The 15,916-nt window shown below is 39.0% G+C and overlaps 1 protein-coding gene across 4 annotated transcripts in view; it reads right to left on the bottom strand.

Moving 5' to 3' along the window:
* adamtsl3 (ADAMTS-like 3) overlaps positions 1-15,916 on the bottom strand; it is a 102,064-nt gene that overhangs the window by 38,974 nt on the left and 47,174 nt on the right. The window contains exon 1 of one of the 4 annotated variants that reach the window (XM_032583515.1): positions 892-1,098. The exons of the other annotated variants lie outside the window; for them this stretch is intronic. Coding sequence (XP_032439406.1) covers positions 892-939 — 48 coding nt within the window. The 5' untranslated portion in view covers positions 940-1,098. Of the gene's footprint in view, positions 1-891; positions 1,099-15,916 lie in introns of those variants that run through there. 4 annotated transcript variants of the gene reach the window in all.

Here is a 15,916-nt window from a genome sequence, read left to right as displayed (position 1 = left end):
ATTAGCTACTTTATTACTTTTTTCATTTTGTAGGCTTCCTAAAGGTCTCGCAAAGATTTTCATAAAATTTTGGCTATTTTTTTTAAACATGGAACATGTAGAATGTTAAAAGGTGGGACTCAAAAGAGGAATAAAAATAATCCACAACATCCTTGATTTGTAATCTTGTTTTGTAAGAAAGAGAAAGAAAATTTAATTAGTGATTTAAGGGCGACTGAAGATTTTTGCACAGTTCCACATGAGCCCAAATTAATACCCCATTCAGCAAATAATATTATGTGGTTTAACAAACTTACCGTACAATGATTCCTTTGAAGACTGTTCTTTTTTGTTGGCCTAACCCCAAATCCAAAATCCAAAGAAAAACCTAAAGAAAACCTGAAGAACTATCCACTGCAACCACTTCTAAACACTATATTTAAGAAAAGTCTGGCTGATTGGAGGCAAAATGTAAAGAAATACAAAGTAAGTGAAGGCTTTTGTTCAGAACTGTATATCCAAGCTATGTGTTAAGCTGTGACAGGCAGACTCTGTTTAAGACACCTGTCAACAGCTGAGGCTAAGTACATTTTCCCTTGAAGATGGAAAACTCCTGCAACAAGGAAAGGGAAACCCGACTCTGGAGCCTTCTTCAGCAGACTGTGTAAATATACAAATGATTCCTTTTTTTAGTCTCAAAGACATATGATATGCACACATCTGCTGAAACCTTTGTCATGCACGACTCAGGGCAGTCACTGTAAAGCAACAGAGAGCCCTAAAATCACCAAAACAACAACCTGCAGAATATTTTTCAAGTGATTCAGATATAAATAGGATTCACGGGCTATTTTATAGCACAGCAAAGGAAATGTGATTAACAAAAATAGCTACAACAAATAAGTCCAGTACCAGCACAAGGAGAGTCGTCACCAGTAGCTTGCAAGCCCCCAGCTCCATGTCGCCTCAGCTCCGCCTGTGTGAGTCGGATGCTTGCTGCGCTCTCCTCCCTGACTCACTACTCGTGTCCTCGCCGCCAGCCTGCTGCGTCCGCTCTGGCTCTCAGCTGCTTTTCCTCAGGAGCAACATGTGGAGGTGGAGGGAGGGGCCTTGGAGGCTGTAATTTTTTTTTGTGTGTGTGCGCACTGCGCGTGGACGTTTGAGGGGGAAAGTAGCTGGTGAGGTAGTGAATTTGAGCTTCACGAGGTCTCGGTTCTGACTCAGTCCAATAGGCCTCGGTCAAGCGCAGCAGTGGAAACAAGGCAGATTCACTCTGTCACACTTACATTTGATGACACTGGAGGAAAAGTACAGCTGAACATATGAATTCCCCATGAACTTCTTCATACTTTGTCATGTAAAAAAAAAAAAAAAATTCTTCATCACAGGATTTTTGTTTTGGAAGCTGCAAATAGTAATCGAAAAAAATGTGGCATGCATTTGGTTTTAGCCACCTATTCTTTGATACCTTTGAATTTAGCACAAGCAAGCGTGTGTATTGTAGGTGGAGTAGAATAATACACTGAAAACAGTGACGTGCGGTGAGGTTCATAACCGGTGAGGCACTGACTTAATCATAATCATATTTACAAATATAGACCCCCTGCATGTTATTGTTTACATAAAGAAATTTCGCGCATGCGGACAACGCTCACAACGCTCACACATGTCATCCATAGCCGCGCTGCCGCCGTAGAATAATAACTCAATCAAACTTGGACATGTAGATATTATTAATTTCGTGCTGTGCTCCACAGCAAATGGAAAAACCGTTAAAGTACAACTCAAAACCGCTTCTTTCTCACTCTGTATCAGCGCAGCTACGCGCAGACTCGTTGCCATAGTAACTGACAACAACGCCACAAAAAAAAAAAAAACACTCAGATATTTCCCACACAAAGAGCAGAACATTCAGTCTGTTGCAGCAGTATGGTTTTAGGCTTAATGTTTATTTTTGTGATTATTAAGTGATTGCTGTGGTAAGAGAAGAAAACTATAACTATATCGCCAGGCCCGGTCCAAGCCTCCAAGGGGCCCTAAGCAAAATTTGGTTTTGGGGCCCTCTAGTTCTGCTAACATTGTTGACTGGCTGCAATCAGCAGTCTGATCATTAGATCATTCACACACCTGCTATAAACTTATTGCATCTCTGGCAGTGCTGTTTACATTATATACATTTTATACATTTATTGGCCAACTGATTTATCGACCAGTTGATTTCTGGGCGCCGATTTCCTTAATTTTGGGGGATCCTGATTGGTCGATACTTACATGTGAAGCCCATCTTATCCCCTGATCTTATCTTCGTCAGCAAAGGTTTAAAAATCAGCCTCCGTCCTCTTCTGCTCTACAGTGAGAGGTTTGACTGACAGACCAGCCCACCAGGTCAGGTCTGAACATTTACAGTTAACAATATTCACCCCACTGTTACCAACTCAGTGACCTTCTTGCTATATTTAGCAACAGTTCAGACAAAAAAAAATTATATCAGCAAAAATCAAAATCGGCAGGTCAGGCTTTTTAAAGATCGGTAACCAGGGATCGGCCAGAAAACTGCAATTGGTGCTGCATATTCATGACATTCTCTGAATAAATTAATTTCTTTTAAGCGTTACTCCAATAGCTAAAAATTTAATCATTACCAGGTGAGTCTTTCTCCCCTGAGAATGTGGGGAGAAAGAATAATTTTGTTGCCCAACATGTTGATTTTATTTATTTGTGAATCTTGTTTTTATTTTGTTTCTGTTTTTTTTACTTTGACAACATTTCTGAAATGCATATGCTGTCTCATCATCATTTTTTTGTATTTAGGTTTATTTCTAAGGATCTCAAGACCTCAGACTTCCATATTTGTGACCCTAGTTTTGGTTAAAAAAAACCCCAATACAAAGCATTGACTAAGAGAAGGCAGACTGTGTGCCACAGATTTGTACAAAGGATGGATAAATAAACCAACAATAAACCATTTTTTATCTTATTTCTGTTCATGAGATTTCAGATTTCTGTCTCAAAGTTTTTGATCTTTTAGCTCACTTTTCGATTCAGTTCCTCCACCAATCCCGTCGTGTTGGGGCTGCATTTCTGGCCTGAATGATTTTTCTCCGTCTTTTTCCAGCCTTCTTACATATTTCAGCTATTTCACACACTCAAAAAAAAAAAAAAGCTGTAGTGTACTTTCCTTACAAATTGGTTTATATTTCCAAGCAGGAAAAGAGACGGAGACATACATTTGGCATCGCACGTACAAATCCAGACCGTGCTTTAGTCTTTCCCACCGGACTATGTGTGAGAGTCCCATGTAAATCAGATGACATGGTCTGGTCGCTGAAGCTATCAAGATAGACTTTTTTTTATGAGCTGAATGTCTGCTTCAATAGAGCCTTTCATAACATCTGGCAGTTGCAGCCAGAGCGAACATGTATGCTGTGAAAGTGGGGAACGTGCCAGGTGTACCCTTGGGGGACAAACCCTCTGGTTACAGGGGGAGTGGGGGGAAGCACATGTTCAGATGGACAGCTTTTGGCTCAGAGGGAATATAGCATACAGTGAGTGGCTTTCATTTTCTTAGGCAATTGCAGGACACAAGAACTCAAATATGAAACAGAACATTCAAAATAGAGCAGTTAAATTTAGTGCCAACCCACTGGTGCTCCTTACAAGGTAGCAAGATTTAACGGGGGCCTTCTGCCGCAACGGTCCAAACACAATAAAAATGTTCCAAATCAGGAATCCCAAATAAAGCACCACATCATTTTAATCAATTAAGGTTGTGTGGAATGTGTGGCACTGCAAAGCAAACAGTGGGAGACCGTAATCACTATGTTGGGCTGAACAGCTTAACCAATGCGCACGCACACACTTTTTTTTTTTAAAATCCAGCCATCCACACAGCAGGTACAAGGTTTACTCTGTTAGATTGATAAAACGGAGGGGTCGTATGCAAATTGTGCCAGTAGGAGAGGTATCTAAAACACACACTTTACTCGCCACTTAACGTTGGTGTTAAGCCCATTTTCTCAGGTCAACACCGAGGTCACGCTCCCTCCTGCTGACTTAATCCATAAGCTTCTGATGTTTACTTTTGCAGGAAATCCTTCTCCTATCTGCATACGTGCGACTACTGAAAATAAACCGAGGGATAGGTGATGTGCGGCCCTTGATCGCAAAAACCAAACACACAGGGAGGAAATTAATGTGTTTGACTGACACCGCTTCTCTGCCACAGCACTTCTGGCAGCGACTTTAGTCGGTTCAAACAATAATCTGTGAAGATGAGGTGAGAAAAAAAAATACGCAATATAATCTGGAGTTATTTTACTCCAGGAAGGTAAAGATATTGCGTAAGGAAGGGAAGCATGCAGGAGGTGTGGGATGACTGTGGAAATAATCGTTCGAAGACAAGCGCTCCAGTGTTTAAGCAGATAACTTTGCTTTCAGATTGTTTTAGTTTTGGTCTTTCTTTTATCAATCATAAAGAAAAAGAACAGAAACTGAGAAATCAGGAGATACCAGAAAGTAGGCAGATGGACAACAAACAAAAATACATTTTAGCCGGAGTCTCTCTTTAATTTGACATCAACTAACAATATGTTTGCCCAAATTGTGGTGTTTACAGTGACTTAAGTTTACCCTTAAAAGTAAGTGTGGCTAAACTTGTAGTTTGTGGTCATTGTTAATGTTGTGCCTTTGTTATTAATTGACAAAGTGGTAAACAACATCTGCAATTGAAAAAAAATGCCTTTTTAATAGACATCCCAGTTTCTGGATGCTAACTGTATCAAGCTCAACCTTTAACATGTCTTTGTTTCTTCATGCTCGTTATGTGAGATGCACTGAGAAATTTCATGGTGAAAAAATGTAAAGTTTTCTTTCTAAAGGGTAAGATTGGTCAGAAACTCAAAACTCCAAAGCATAAGTTTTACATATTTATGTAAAAAAAAACGTAATTATTGTGTTCTGACAGCATCATTATGAAGCATAGGTGCAGTAATGATTGCATGTATTCTTTTTTAAAGCATTTGGGATTAATTAATCTCATACTGAACCTTCTCATGAGATTCTTTGTTTACTGAACGATGTGTGAGTAACTCTTTCAGATAGACAGCAGCTTTATAGTCATCCTACCCCTGACCACCTAGAAATGGTGCTTACTACAGTAAGAACATATGGAACATCTTGTTGAGCATTTATAGGAAGTAAAGCCAGCACAAGCTCTTTTTGTGCTCTTTTTTGACTGCCTTTATGTCAGCAGACCAGCTATTTTTCAAAAGTAACAAATCTTGCAGCGTTTTTCTGGTGTTCGTGGAAACATTGACAGTCTGACATGAAAACATATAGCTTTTACCGTTTTCAACCAGCTGTAGGGCATAGCAGTAACTATTTTTACTTGGTAACAATGAACTGACCACATGTTAAGCAATAGAAGTCATACAAACAATCCCATTCACTTTTTGACAATCTCGTTTGAACCTATAGTCTTCATTTATTTTGTCATAAAAATAAGAAAACAACCTCTTATATGGAAAGGTTTGCTTTCCAGGCAGCAGAGGTTTGGCTGACTCCTTCATCTTCTCCTCTGTAAGTTGAAGAAGGGTCAAATTAAAAGGTCTCCACATTCTGAGGTCACGACCTAAGTTAACAGTCTCAGAGTTCTCAGAAAGAGAGACAAATGAAGCTAAAGTTACTGACGACCGACGTTAAGGTGCACTCAAGAGCCCAAAACATTGGCTCCCACGGAGAGATTTAAATGATTCAAGCGGGATAAACGTTAGCCTCTCACCATCCGCACATACTATACGAGACCTACATGTGTTCTCGTCTTGATTTACGCCAAAGTCGCTGTTTAAAAAACTCGCCGGGTCACAGTATAAAATGTTTTACCAGGACAAGGATTTTACGACTTGCAGCTGAAAACCAACCGCATTTCCTCTCCTCAACCAAAAAAGGGATTAAAAGCTAGATGTACTTCTGTGACAGTCAGCTAGAAGCAATTCTAGCACTGATGGAAGAGACAAAAAGTTAGATTTAAAAAGAAAAATATGAAAACATTTCCTCTGTTCATTACTGTTTCTGATGTTTAGGATCTAACTTTTAGCCTTCACCTCCTCCGCACCCCTATAAAGCAGATGTTTCCTTTTATTATTCTTCATCCTCATTGTTTATGAGGGTTGCTCTGTTGGATCGCTGTGTCTCACAAGTGATGGGAACATTTCCTTTACTAATTTGTGGGTGGGAGGACGAATAGCACTACACGTACGAGGAAAATGATCTGCTCAGGGGAAAGACCAATATCCCAGTGTGGCCGTTACGGACGAAGTCAAGATCTTATTTAACTTCGTCGGTGCTGTAGAGGAGACATTTATTCTACCTGGACTTTGGTCCCTGAACATCTAAAGTACAGATGAAGATAAAATGATTCACTTCTCGAGAACATTAGGCATTGCTCTGGAACAACTCATTAGCTTATGCTGGATGGCTGACATTGGCTTAAACACCAACCAATAAATAAACTGCGGCCAAAGAATATGCAACATGGAGTAGTTTGCTGAAAGGTAAATTAATCCTAAAACAGATATAAACAGATTCCCAACACTAAGTACACCTCTGAGGAATGAAGCTAGTTTTACAAACTATAAAACAAAGTATTAGACAAGTTGGAATTTTTGCCAAACAAATAAAAAGATACAGAAAATTTCATCTTATAGAGTAAATGGATAAATGGACCCATTTATCCATCTCTTCATTGATTAAGGAATCAATCAGTAAATCAGCCAACATGTCAGTTCATAAATTCATCCCATTCACATGTTTGTTTATCAGTTCATCCGTCCATCTTCCAACCCAGCAACCTTCCAATCCAGCCATTCGTCCAGATGGAATAAATGGTGAAAGGCATTTAAAGATGGCTTCAAGAAAGAACGAACAAATTTATAGTTGCTCTGGTCAGTTTTGGGTCAACACTGACTTTTATTCCCACTGCGATACGCCTGAACAACTTCCAGAGGCATATTTACATCCTGAAAAGATGCCCAAACTATCTCAGAGGACTCTTCTCCAGCCACTCCAGAGTTTCTCACCAAATCACCCGGACAGAGTACGGACAGCCAAACACTGTCAGAGTTACTGCAGTACAAGCTTGGAATCTTCCATACTGGTGTCCCAACTTGACACCATAACCACTTCCATAACCACTTCCAAAGTTCATACTTTGAACAGTATGTGTTCAAAGAATGAACACATACTTTGGACTTTTTATCCCGTGACATTACTTCTTTAAAATAACTGCAGTCTGAGTCGACAGCATAAAACGCATATCCACACCAAAAGTCGCTTGTAAAAAAAGGAAAGATTGAATCTTGTTACTGCCGTTTTCCATGATGAGTTCTGGTCAGTTAACCCCTTTCCTCTTCCTTGCTTTTGTTGTTTTGGTTGTTTTATACTCGACTTCTTTTGGTAACGCAGTGGTGAGGATATTTTATATTGACAGTTTGTGAGTACCTGCTGTACATTTTGTACTTTCTTTGGCAGCCAATAAAGTATTTCTCTGTTTTACTCAGTGCATTGAAAGAAAATTTGGTTATATAAGCGCAATAAACATTATCTAACAGTAGGAGGTCACTTGGAGATATTTGGATTCAGAATGTGCCGTCTTATGAGTCAACTGGACCAAAATAAATGCAAAAAGAGTCTAATTCGGATAATGGAATACACCTGGATTAAACTACCTGTTGAAACCATGACAATTTATTTCCCACAGTTCATGAAAATAACTTACTGTATCGAAAAACTTCAATCAGTAGGTGCCATAGACAAATAAAACATGGTTTGTGTGGAGTTGCACAATAGAAGAAGAGGGAAAGAAATGGCAACTCATCAGACCAGCAAAGGGTGGTACTGACCCAGAGCTGACCATGACTATGACTCAAGACCACGTAATTGAGCATCACAAAAAAAAAGATAATTGACAAAAGTTGTAAAAAGTGGAAAGAGTTTCTGCTTTGGTAGGAAATAGTTGATTTGCCCTTTTAAAATGTAACCAGCACATCAATGTAATAGAAGATGGAACAAAGAAAATCTCCACATGGAGACGCAGGTTGCAGAACAAACGGTGAGATGGTAAGATGCGTATCTAATGAATTTAGAGAATATTCTCACAAAAACAACAAACATTTTAAAATCTTGGATTGTTCCAGCAGATATGTGAACTTTAAAATAATGCAAGGATTTTGAGCTGATCCATAAATTTTGGAGATTTGTTTTAAACCCAACAGAAATAACATAAACCTAAACTTCTGGAAAAATATACGCCTGATAATCATTTAAAAATCTTTAAACATATTTAGCTAATTCTACAAGAACACGCATTGATAATCGGCAGAAAGAACGTAATATATATTCTGTAAAATTGTGCGCTACATTAATTATAGCATAATATTTTACAATAAATGTTTGCACTCTTTATAGTGACATGATGAGAAAGCCAGCAACCACAATGTGCTCCCATATGAATATTTTCCTAAAACTCCACAGCCTCCGCAGTGCAGAGCGGGGATACGCCACGTAATTAAGAATCAGCAATGACATTTACTGCTTCCTCAAACCGCCACTCATGTTCTCAGCACCGAGCTTTCCCCCCCCCCTTCTCCATCAGCAAATGTTTTAGCAGCTTTTCCTGTGAACGCTAGGGCTGACCCGTCAAGGTTTCACTGCTACAGGAACTCCGCCACACCTGATCCCAATCCCACATACACCCACAACCCTTCACTCACCCATCAGAGCAACTCTGACCTTTTTAAAGAGGAAGGGAGGGGTATAAATTAGCCACGTAAAGTGGCTGGAGCCAGTTGTTCTGGACCTCCATGGTGGGTTCCAAGGGAATAAAAAATTTTTAAAAAAGAGTCTGGGTCCTACATTCAGATCTGGACGCACACAAAGCAGCAGCATAACTTATTTATGGACAAGCCAGCACCAAATTAATCCCTTGTGCTTCGACGAACAGACCACACTGCTGCCTTGTCATCTGGAAATAAAGCTTCTTTGAAGCTGTTTTGGAAATCGGTACAGAACATGCTCTCTGGGAACAAATAGATGTTTTGTGGCTGTTTGAATAGCTTGAGGTCCTTTAAAATATTTGGTATTTCGGTAACTTAAAATATGGTTCAAATTCCTTTATCACCTTGCTAGAGAGTCACCGGAAACAAACAAAAAGCTGAATTTGGCTGCGAAAGCATGTAATGTTGGAAAATTGCATAAAACGGGAAAACCTATCATAGAAGGTAAACATCTCCAGTTTAGATCATCTTTAGACTTTCAGACTACTGCATCTCCTTTTTATGAAAATCCCCAAGCTATTTGGGAATTTCAGCACAATTAAAAACTCAATAAAATTTTTTTTTTCTCCAAAGAGTTAAAGAATATATTTACAATGAAAACATTAATAATAGGATATTGTACATTCTCAACAAATCCAGGTGTAGTATGTTATATACGTATATATGTATGTTTAGTGGGCAATAAAACCCAGAAGTTAAAAATATGCCTTAATAATTTAGTTTAAAACTTCTACAGTATTGGTTTATCTGTATTTTATTTTGAAGGGGAATTTTGAGTATATTATATTATATTAAAATAAATTGCATTCAGTAATTGAAAAAAATACAATTCTTTAAAAAATGAAGACCTATATATATACAGTATATACAGTATATATATTGTATACGTATATATAAGCAATAGCTTAGAAAACACATAGTGTGAAAATAAGTTATATTTATCCCTATAAATTTGAAAATCTACGTGGATAATTTAAATTAAATTAAAACCCTGATCTGAGTTGAAATAACAGCACACCAAGAGTCATGTTATTAAGATTAACTAGCAGCCTCGTGGTGCTAAAAAAAAAAAAAAAGTGACGTTCAAAGCTGAAATCCAGATTTGATGATTTGCAGACGTGTAACTGGCTCTCTTGTTAACTTCTTCTATGATTGCAAAATGAGACAACGATCCACAGACATAAAGACGCACCTCCACATGAAAAGGCACCTGGTTTGTCTCAGACGCTCACTGCTCATATTGTCCGAGTGGGAAGTTTTCACACACAGAGCTTTTCTGTAGCAGCAGAATAGACATGTCTGATCCCCGTACAGGCTTCACGCAGCTAAGGTTTCAGTTTTTAACCCTAAAAATAAAGTCACACCAATAACATGTGTTTCCCATTTTATAAATCTGCAATGTGTGTTGTCTTTGGCTCTGAGATGCTCTGAAAGTGAGAGCAATATGATAAAAGGTGGAGGGTGGAGGTTTCAACCTATGCAGCGTCCTCTGAAAACTGACATTTTCCACTTTGTTAAATAATGATGCAATTACATAGAGTCTGAAAGAAGCTTGTGTTCATCAGTTCCTTATTATGACCTGCATTTGACCAACAGATATGGAAACTATTAAAGTAGAAATAAATTGTCCTCAGCTGCATTGTTTCAGTTTCCTACTGAAACAATGCAGCTGAACTGTAGACGTACAAATCTTTTACATGCACACAAAAACATTCCAGTGTTACATTTCTGGCTAAAACAAGCTAGCTTTTCTTGCTCAGTGAGGCTAACTTAGAGGTAGCTTGCATAGATTTTGGTTCCTATCTATGACCAAGATCTACATAAATGACACACAAAACGTTTTTCACATTTTATTTGTAAAAAATATTCATCTCTGTTCCTCTCACACAAAATTCCAACAAAAACACTGAAGATTGTAGAAACAATATGGCAAAATGTGAAAAAGTTCAAGGAGTATGAATACGTTTAGAACAAAATGTATTTATTCAAAAACATATAAAGAATATTTTAACGTGTACAGCACTTTGGCTGACTTGTGTTGCATAAAATGTGTTATACAAATGCTTTTATTCCCAGGTTGTGATCATGAAGTCTGCACTCCATCAAGGCAAGGAGTTTTCCAATATATTGCATGTCTGTCTTTTTCAAAGTGAAAGTTGAATCAGAGGTAGTTTTTCTATACATGAGCCTGAGCACACAAATGCAGCAAATCCATCGAGGAATGGCTCAAAATGGAAAAGAACGACCATAACCATGCCCAGAGTATGATTAGGGATTAGTCAAAGCCTACATTTAAACCCCATCTAAATGTTTTCTGGCAATTTCGAAATAGGCTGTTTGAAAGAAACCCCTCAATCATCTAATGGAGCTTGCATGGAAAAGGGATCAAAACTTCAGCTTCAGTATTTTCACGATGCTCAAAACACATCCATATTTAAACAAAATCCAAAAGAAACCTGCAGGGTTTTATTTATGCCAGTGCATCTTACAGTTTAAACAAGTTTAAGATAAAATTATTGAACAGCAGAACAGTAAAATGAGTAAAGTGCTTAAAAACCTCACTGTGTTTTTTTAGGCTTAATACAGCTTAAATAAAATAATCTTCCACAGAAAGGCCACAAAGGGAAAAATTAGATGTATTCACTACAGTAAAAGCTCAAATTTTTATTAACTGAGGTCACCCTTTGTTAGCCACATGTAACCCAAGGAGACAACAATGTAAATGAGACTTGAAATAAATGGAACCAACCCATACACATCAGTTTTCCCCTTAAGTTCTTCTTGATACATCAATAAGTAATGTTTTCTCTTTTCATAATGACATGATATTCATTTGACAGCATTTCAGCTTTCTACTGTGAATAAAGCTGAACCCCTGAACCCGTTTTATCAAAACCACTGGCACATAACATACTGTACAGTACGTCAAGGGAATGTGGCCAGTAGGGCACAAATAGATTTTAACCAAGGCCTCATGGCAAGCATGACTTAAATAAAATTAAAAAAAAATCTTTCAAAGCTTTCAATCCCAGTCCTGCCCAGAACTGAGATCGCTGCGCTAATGGTGAAAGAAAACAGCTGATTTTGCTGCCTTAGGTCATGTAATTATGTTGCTGTACCATTGAATGCTAACAGTAAATGGGGCATTTATTCAGTTTAAATCAAATCACTTTGTGACTTCAACAGTAGATGATGTCTAAGGCTGAAAATATACTAAGTTTCTGACCTTGCTGCGTATGTTTCTGAGTCTTAAAGCATGTCCAAAGGTGAGAAGATCAAGTGACTTTTGAAAGTCCTGTCAGGTTTATGAAATCTGAAATTACTCTACAGCTTTCTCTGCTTGTCGATAGCGAGTTCTGTGAGATTCTTGATTTTGTTGTGAATAATCACAACAGGAGGCTCATTTTCATGTCAGTCGTTCACTGCACTGGTCATGCCAAGTTAAATTAAACTTCTGTGTTTTTTGTTCATTGCTACAAGATTAAAACATGTTGATAAAAATGTCCTATGTAAATGTGGAATTTGTAGAAAACAAATGTACATCTCACTTGTGCATTAACTGTGCCAATGACCCTAATTGCTAAAATTTGTAAAAAAAAAAAAGTAATTTCACAAACATAGTAAACTCCTCTGCGACAGACTGGCGACCGGTCCAGGGTGACCCCGCCTCACCAGTGACAAGAGTGTGGGTGGATGGATGGATGGACAATTCCTAATTTAAATAGGAAACTCCTAATTTAAATAACTTATTTCAATTTCTCGCACATAACACTAACAATGTCTCATGCAGCTTCAAAATTTCACCAGCACACATTATTCACTTATTTGTTTTGCGAAAATAGTTAAGTCCTACTTTATTAAGCTGTTTGGTATTACCATCTCACAGATATTGTGACGTCGCCTCTCTCATGCTTAATCAAGGTTCATTAATGGCTTTATTTATAAAACAGAAGTCATTACCTTTATCCTTTAGCCTCAGCCCTCCTGTGTTTTTAAGTGTGTTCGTTTTCAGCATGTGCTCCGCTCTTTTGCACGCCAAGAAACACAACATGATTACACATACTGAGAACATTCATTTTGAATCACAAAACCTTAGGCACACGCACGCTACTTTATATTAAACTGTGAAAAGTAAATTAAGTTCTATTTTTTTCACAGTTTACACAGAAAAATCACCAATAACCTCATATGTCCTCCTTCCAGGCTGGTGTTGAGTCCAGGTGAGGAAGGCGAAAGGGAAAGGAAAGATTTGAAGCATGAATAAATAGTAACCGCACAGGAAAAGAGCTGCAGTGGATCAAGCTAAACTCTCATTTTATCCTCCTCCCACATATAAAAAATCCTTTACCATGTGTTCCCCAAGAGCTTTTGGGCTTACAGCTGTCTAAATATGCTACTGTAGTGAACTCCCAACCAGTGAAGTGATTGCAGCGTTGCGTAGGAAGCAGCCTGCGGCAGTAAAAGTGAACAGCAGGAAACGGGGAGGATGACCACAAAGACAGAGGATGCTACATTTTATTCCGTCTTCGAGATGTTTGTCTAGCGGTAGATTTTTACATGTTTTCATACAGCAGCAGGTCAGGACTGTTCTTGGATATCCACAAAAACCTTTACTGGTTACATAACCTATGCAGACAGAGCAAGAAACGTAAATATAAAGTATAACAACAGGAGCAGGAATTCTGCAATTCATCCTGGAACAACTGCGGCACAAAAAAGTGATCAGATCCAACGCTAATGTCTTTTTATCGATTGATTTTATTGAGTTGAAGCCACCAATCCACACTCCAGGTATGTGTGTTACTGCAGATTATATTTGGCTCAGTCTTATTTAGGAGGTTTAAGCTTACACACAAGAAACGAATACTCACTGAAATGACAAATTCTACTTATAATTCTAATGCATTTTATGTAACCAAAAGTTTAAAACAGGAAAAATTACCAAGAGGACTGATTTGAGCAGAACCACGGTCAAATTGTAATCGCTGGACAATCATTTCAGAGCATCTCAAAAACTGCTGCTTTTGTGGGGATGTTTCCACAAAACACATTACATCACAGTTTTCCAATCATAGAGCTGCATATCCACAAACTAGATGGGCATGTGAGCATCACAGCTGAAGTCTGGAGAAATTAAAGAAGACTAAGTCACCTGGTTCCCCCACACATTGCTTTCCTGGGGAGAACATGTCATCAGAGGCACTATAGGAAGAAGGTAGTGTGTTTTAGTTCCTGTGGATTTTCCTTTAATGTAAAATTCCAGACCATGTGGCGAAAACCTTCCATTAAAACCACATTGCCTGAGAGCTGAGGTGTCATTCAGCAACTGAAACATAGCTGACATGAAGCAAAAGTTGTTCAGAAATGTTTTTGAGGAACACAACAAGCTTGAGGTGCTGACTTGGCCTCCGAATTCCTCAAATTTCAACCCAGACAACCACCTGAGGGATGTGGTGGACAAACAAGGCCCATCCTTCACTTCAAAACTTGCAGATCTCATAGGATGTGGTGCTAACATCTTGGTGCTAGACACAAACCCTCATGATAGCGGAGTTTAGGACTTGACAAGTTGAGGCTGTTCTGGCAGTGAAAAATAGAGACAAATTACAGAGACTATTATGCAGGTGGACACAATGCTATGCCTGATCAGATTATAAATATACATATAAAGCCTTCAGTTTAAAAGGAAGGCTCTCAAAGCTCTAAATTACCTTATGGTCAATTTCAATAAACAGTCCATGGATGCATTTTTTTGACAGATTGTTGTCAGGCTAGAATCCAGAAAACTTTTATCACATGTTAATTTTGTTCCTAGAAACCCGCCTGCAACAAGTCAAGCTAAAGAGCAACATCTTGTGTTCAAGGGATAAAATTGCAAGCCTTTATTGCGCCTGACACTTTAAAACTGAAAAGTAAGGAGTGCACACTTATTTATGTATCAAAGTGTGTGGTAAGTGAAATGATTCGCCTCCATATTTTACCTGCCTTGGCTGTTTTGATCTCGCCTGCCTCCCACTTTAACCTTGGACAGGAACATGCACCTAAAAGGAGTCCAACAGATGATGCATGGCATGCGCTGACAGGATATGTCTGCGTGTTTGGGGTGGTCTAAGCCCTCTAAACTCTGGCATAGGTTTACATAAACCCATAGCTTCAAGCATCAGACACAAAATGAGAGGTTAAACAAATCTTTGGCTCTTGGCAAAGTCAGAGCAAACATCAGATGCACATACGTCCCCTGCACATTTTAAATCATTAGCAGCGACTCTAAACACAAACACTTCTCTCTTGCCACGCTCACGTCACTGAATTCCTGCAGACCTGATCGGAGAAGAAAAGCAGCCAGAGAGGCCTCTGTTTGAGGGCCATGCTGAGCGTCTGTGTGGGCCAGACAGGAGCCGCAGGCTTAATTGCTGTCTTTTGCTGTGTGCCGCTGTGCGGCTGAGGCCAAAAGCAGCGCCAGGACTTGCATCCCCATTACCAACCACTTCCCATCACTCCATCATCTGTGGCATCCAAGCGGAGGATGGAGTAGAGGAAGAGCTCATTGACTGCACTTCAACCCCTATCATTAACTCAGTGAGATCATTCAGAAGAGCTGATTTTGAAAAAACACGGCTTATTTGCTTGTGGCTGAACCTGCATAACCAGAGGCGCCACAAATCATAAACTGAACGCAGATTCCCAACACCGAGCAAATAGAACATCGCTCTGTGTTTCAGGGGTCAGGAGAAATAAACAGAAGAGCGCAGCTCTCTTCCTGAGCTCTCACTATTAGTGGAGTATTAATGATTTCTTCAGAAACCGAATGATTGATGGCTTTACATTGGCTCCGCAGCAATGTGAAGATTACCGTCATAAATCAGAGAAGCTGTATAACAAGACAGTGCAGACGTTTTCATCAAGGGACACCGTTGTACCACACCAAAAGGTTGTTTTAAGTCAACTAACACCCTGGCTTCCAGCCCGCCGCCTCCGGACAGTGTTTTCACTACCAGACCTTCATCGTTCAGTGCTGGCCTCATAAATCTGGAAGCTTCAATAGTCCACTGGGTCGCTCTTCACTGTGATTTCGTTCAGCGTTTAGAAATAAGAAGCGCGCGGGG

This window comes from Xiphophorus hellerii, chromosome 14, assembly GCF_003331165.1.
Source record: "Xiphophorus hellerii strain 12219 chromosome 14, Xiphophorus_hellerii-4.1, whole genome shotgun sequence".
Classification (NCBI taxonomy): Eukaryota; Metazoa; Chordata; class Actinopteri; order Cyprinodontiformes; family Poeciliidae; genus Xiphophorus; species Xiphophorus hellerii.
This window is presented reverse-complemented; position numbering and strand designations above follow the sequence as displayed.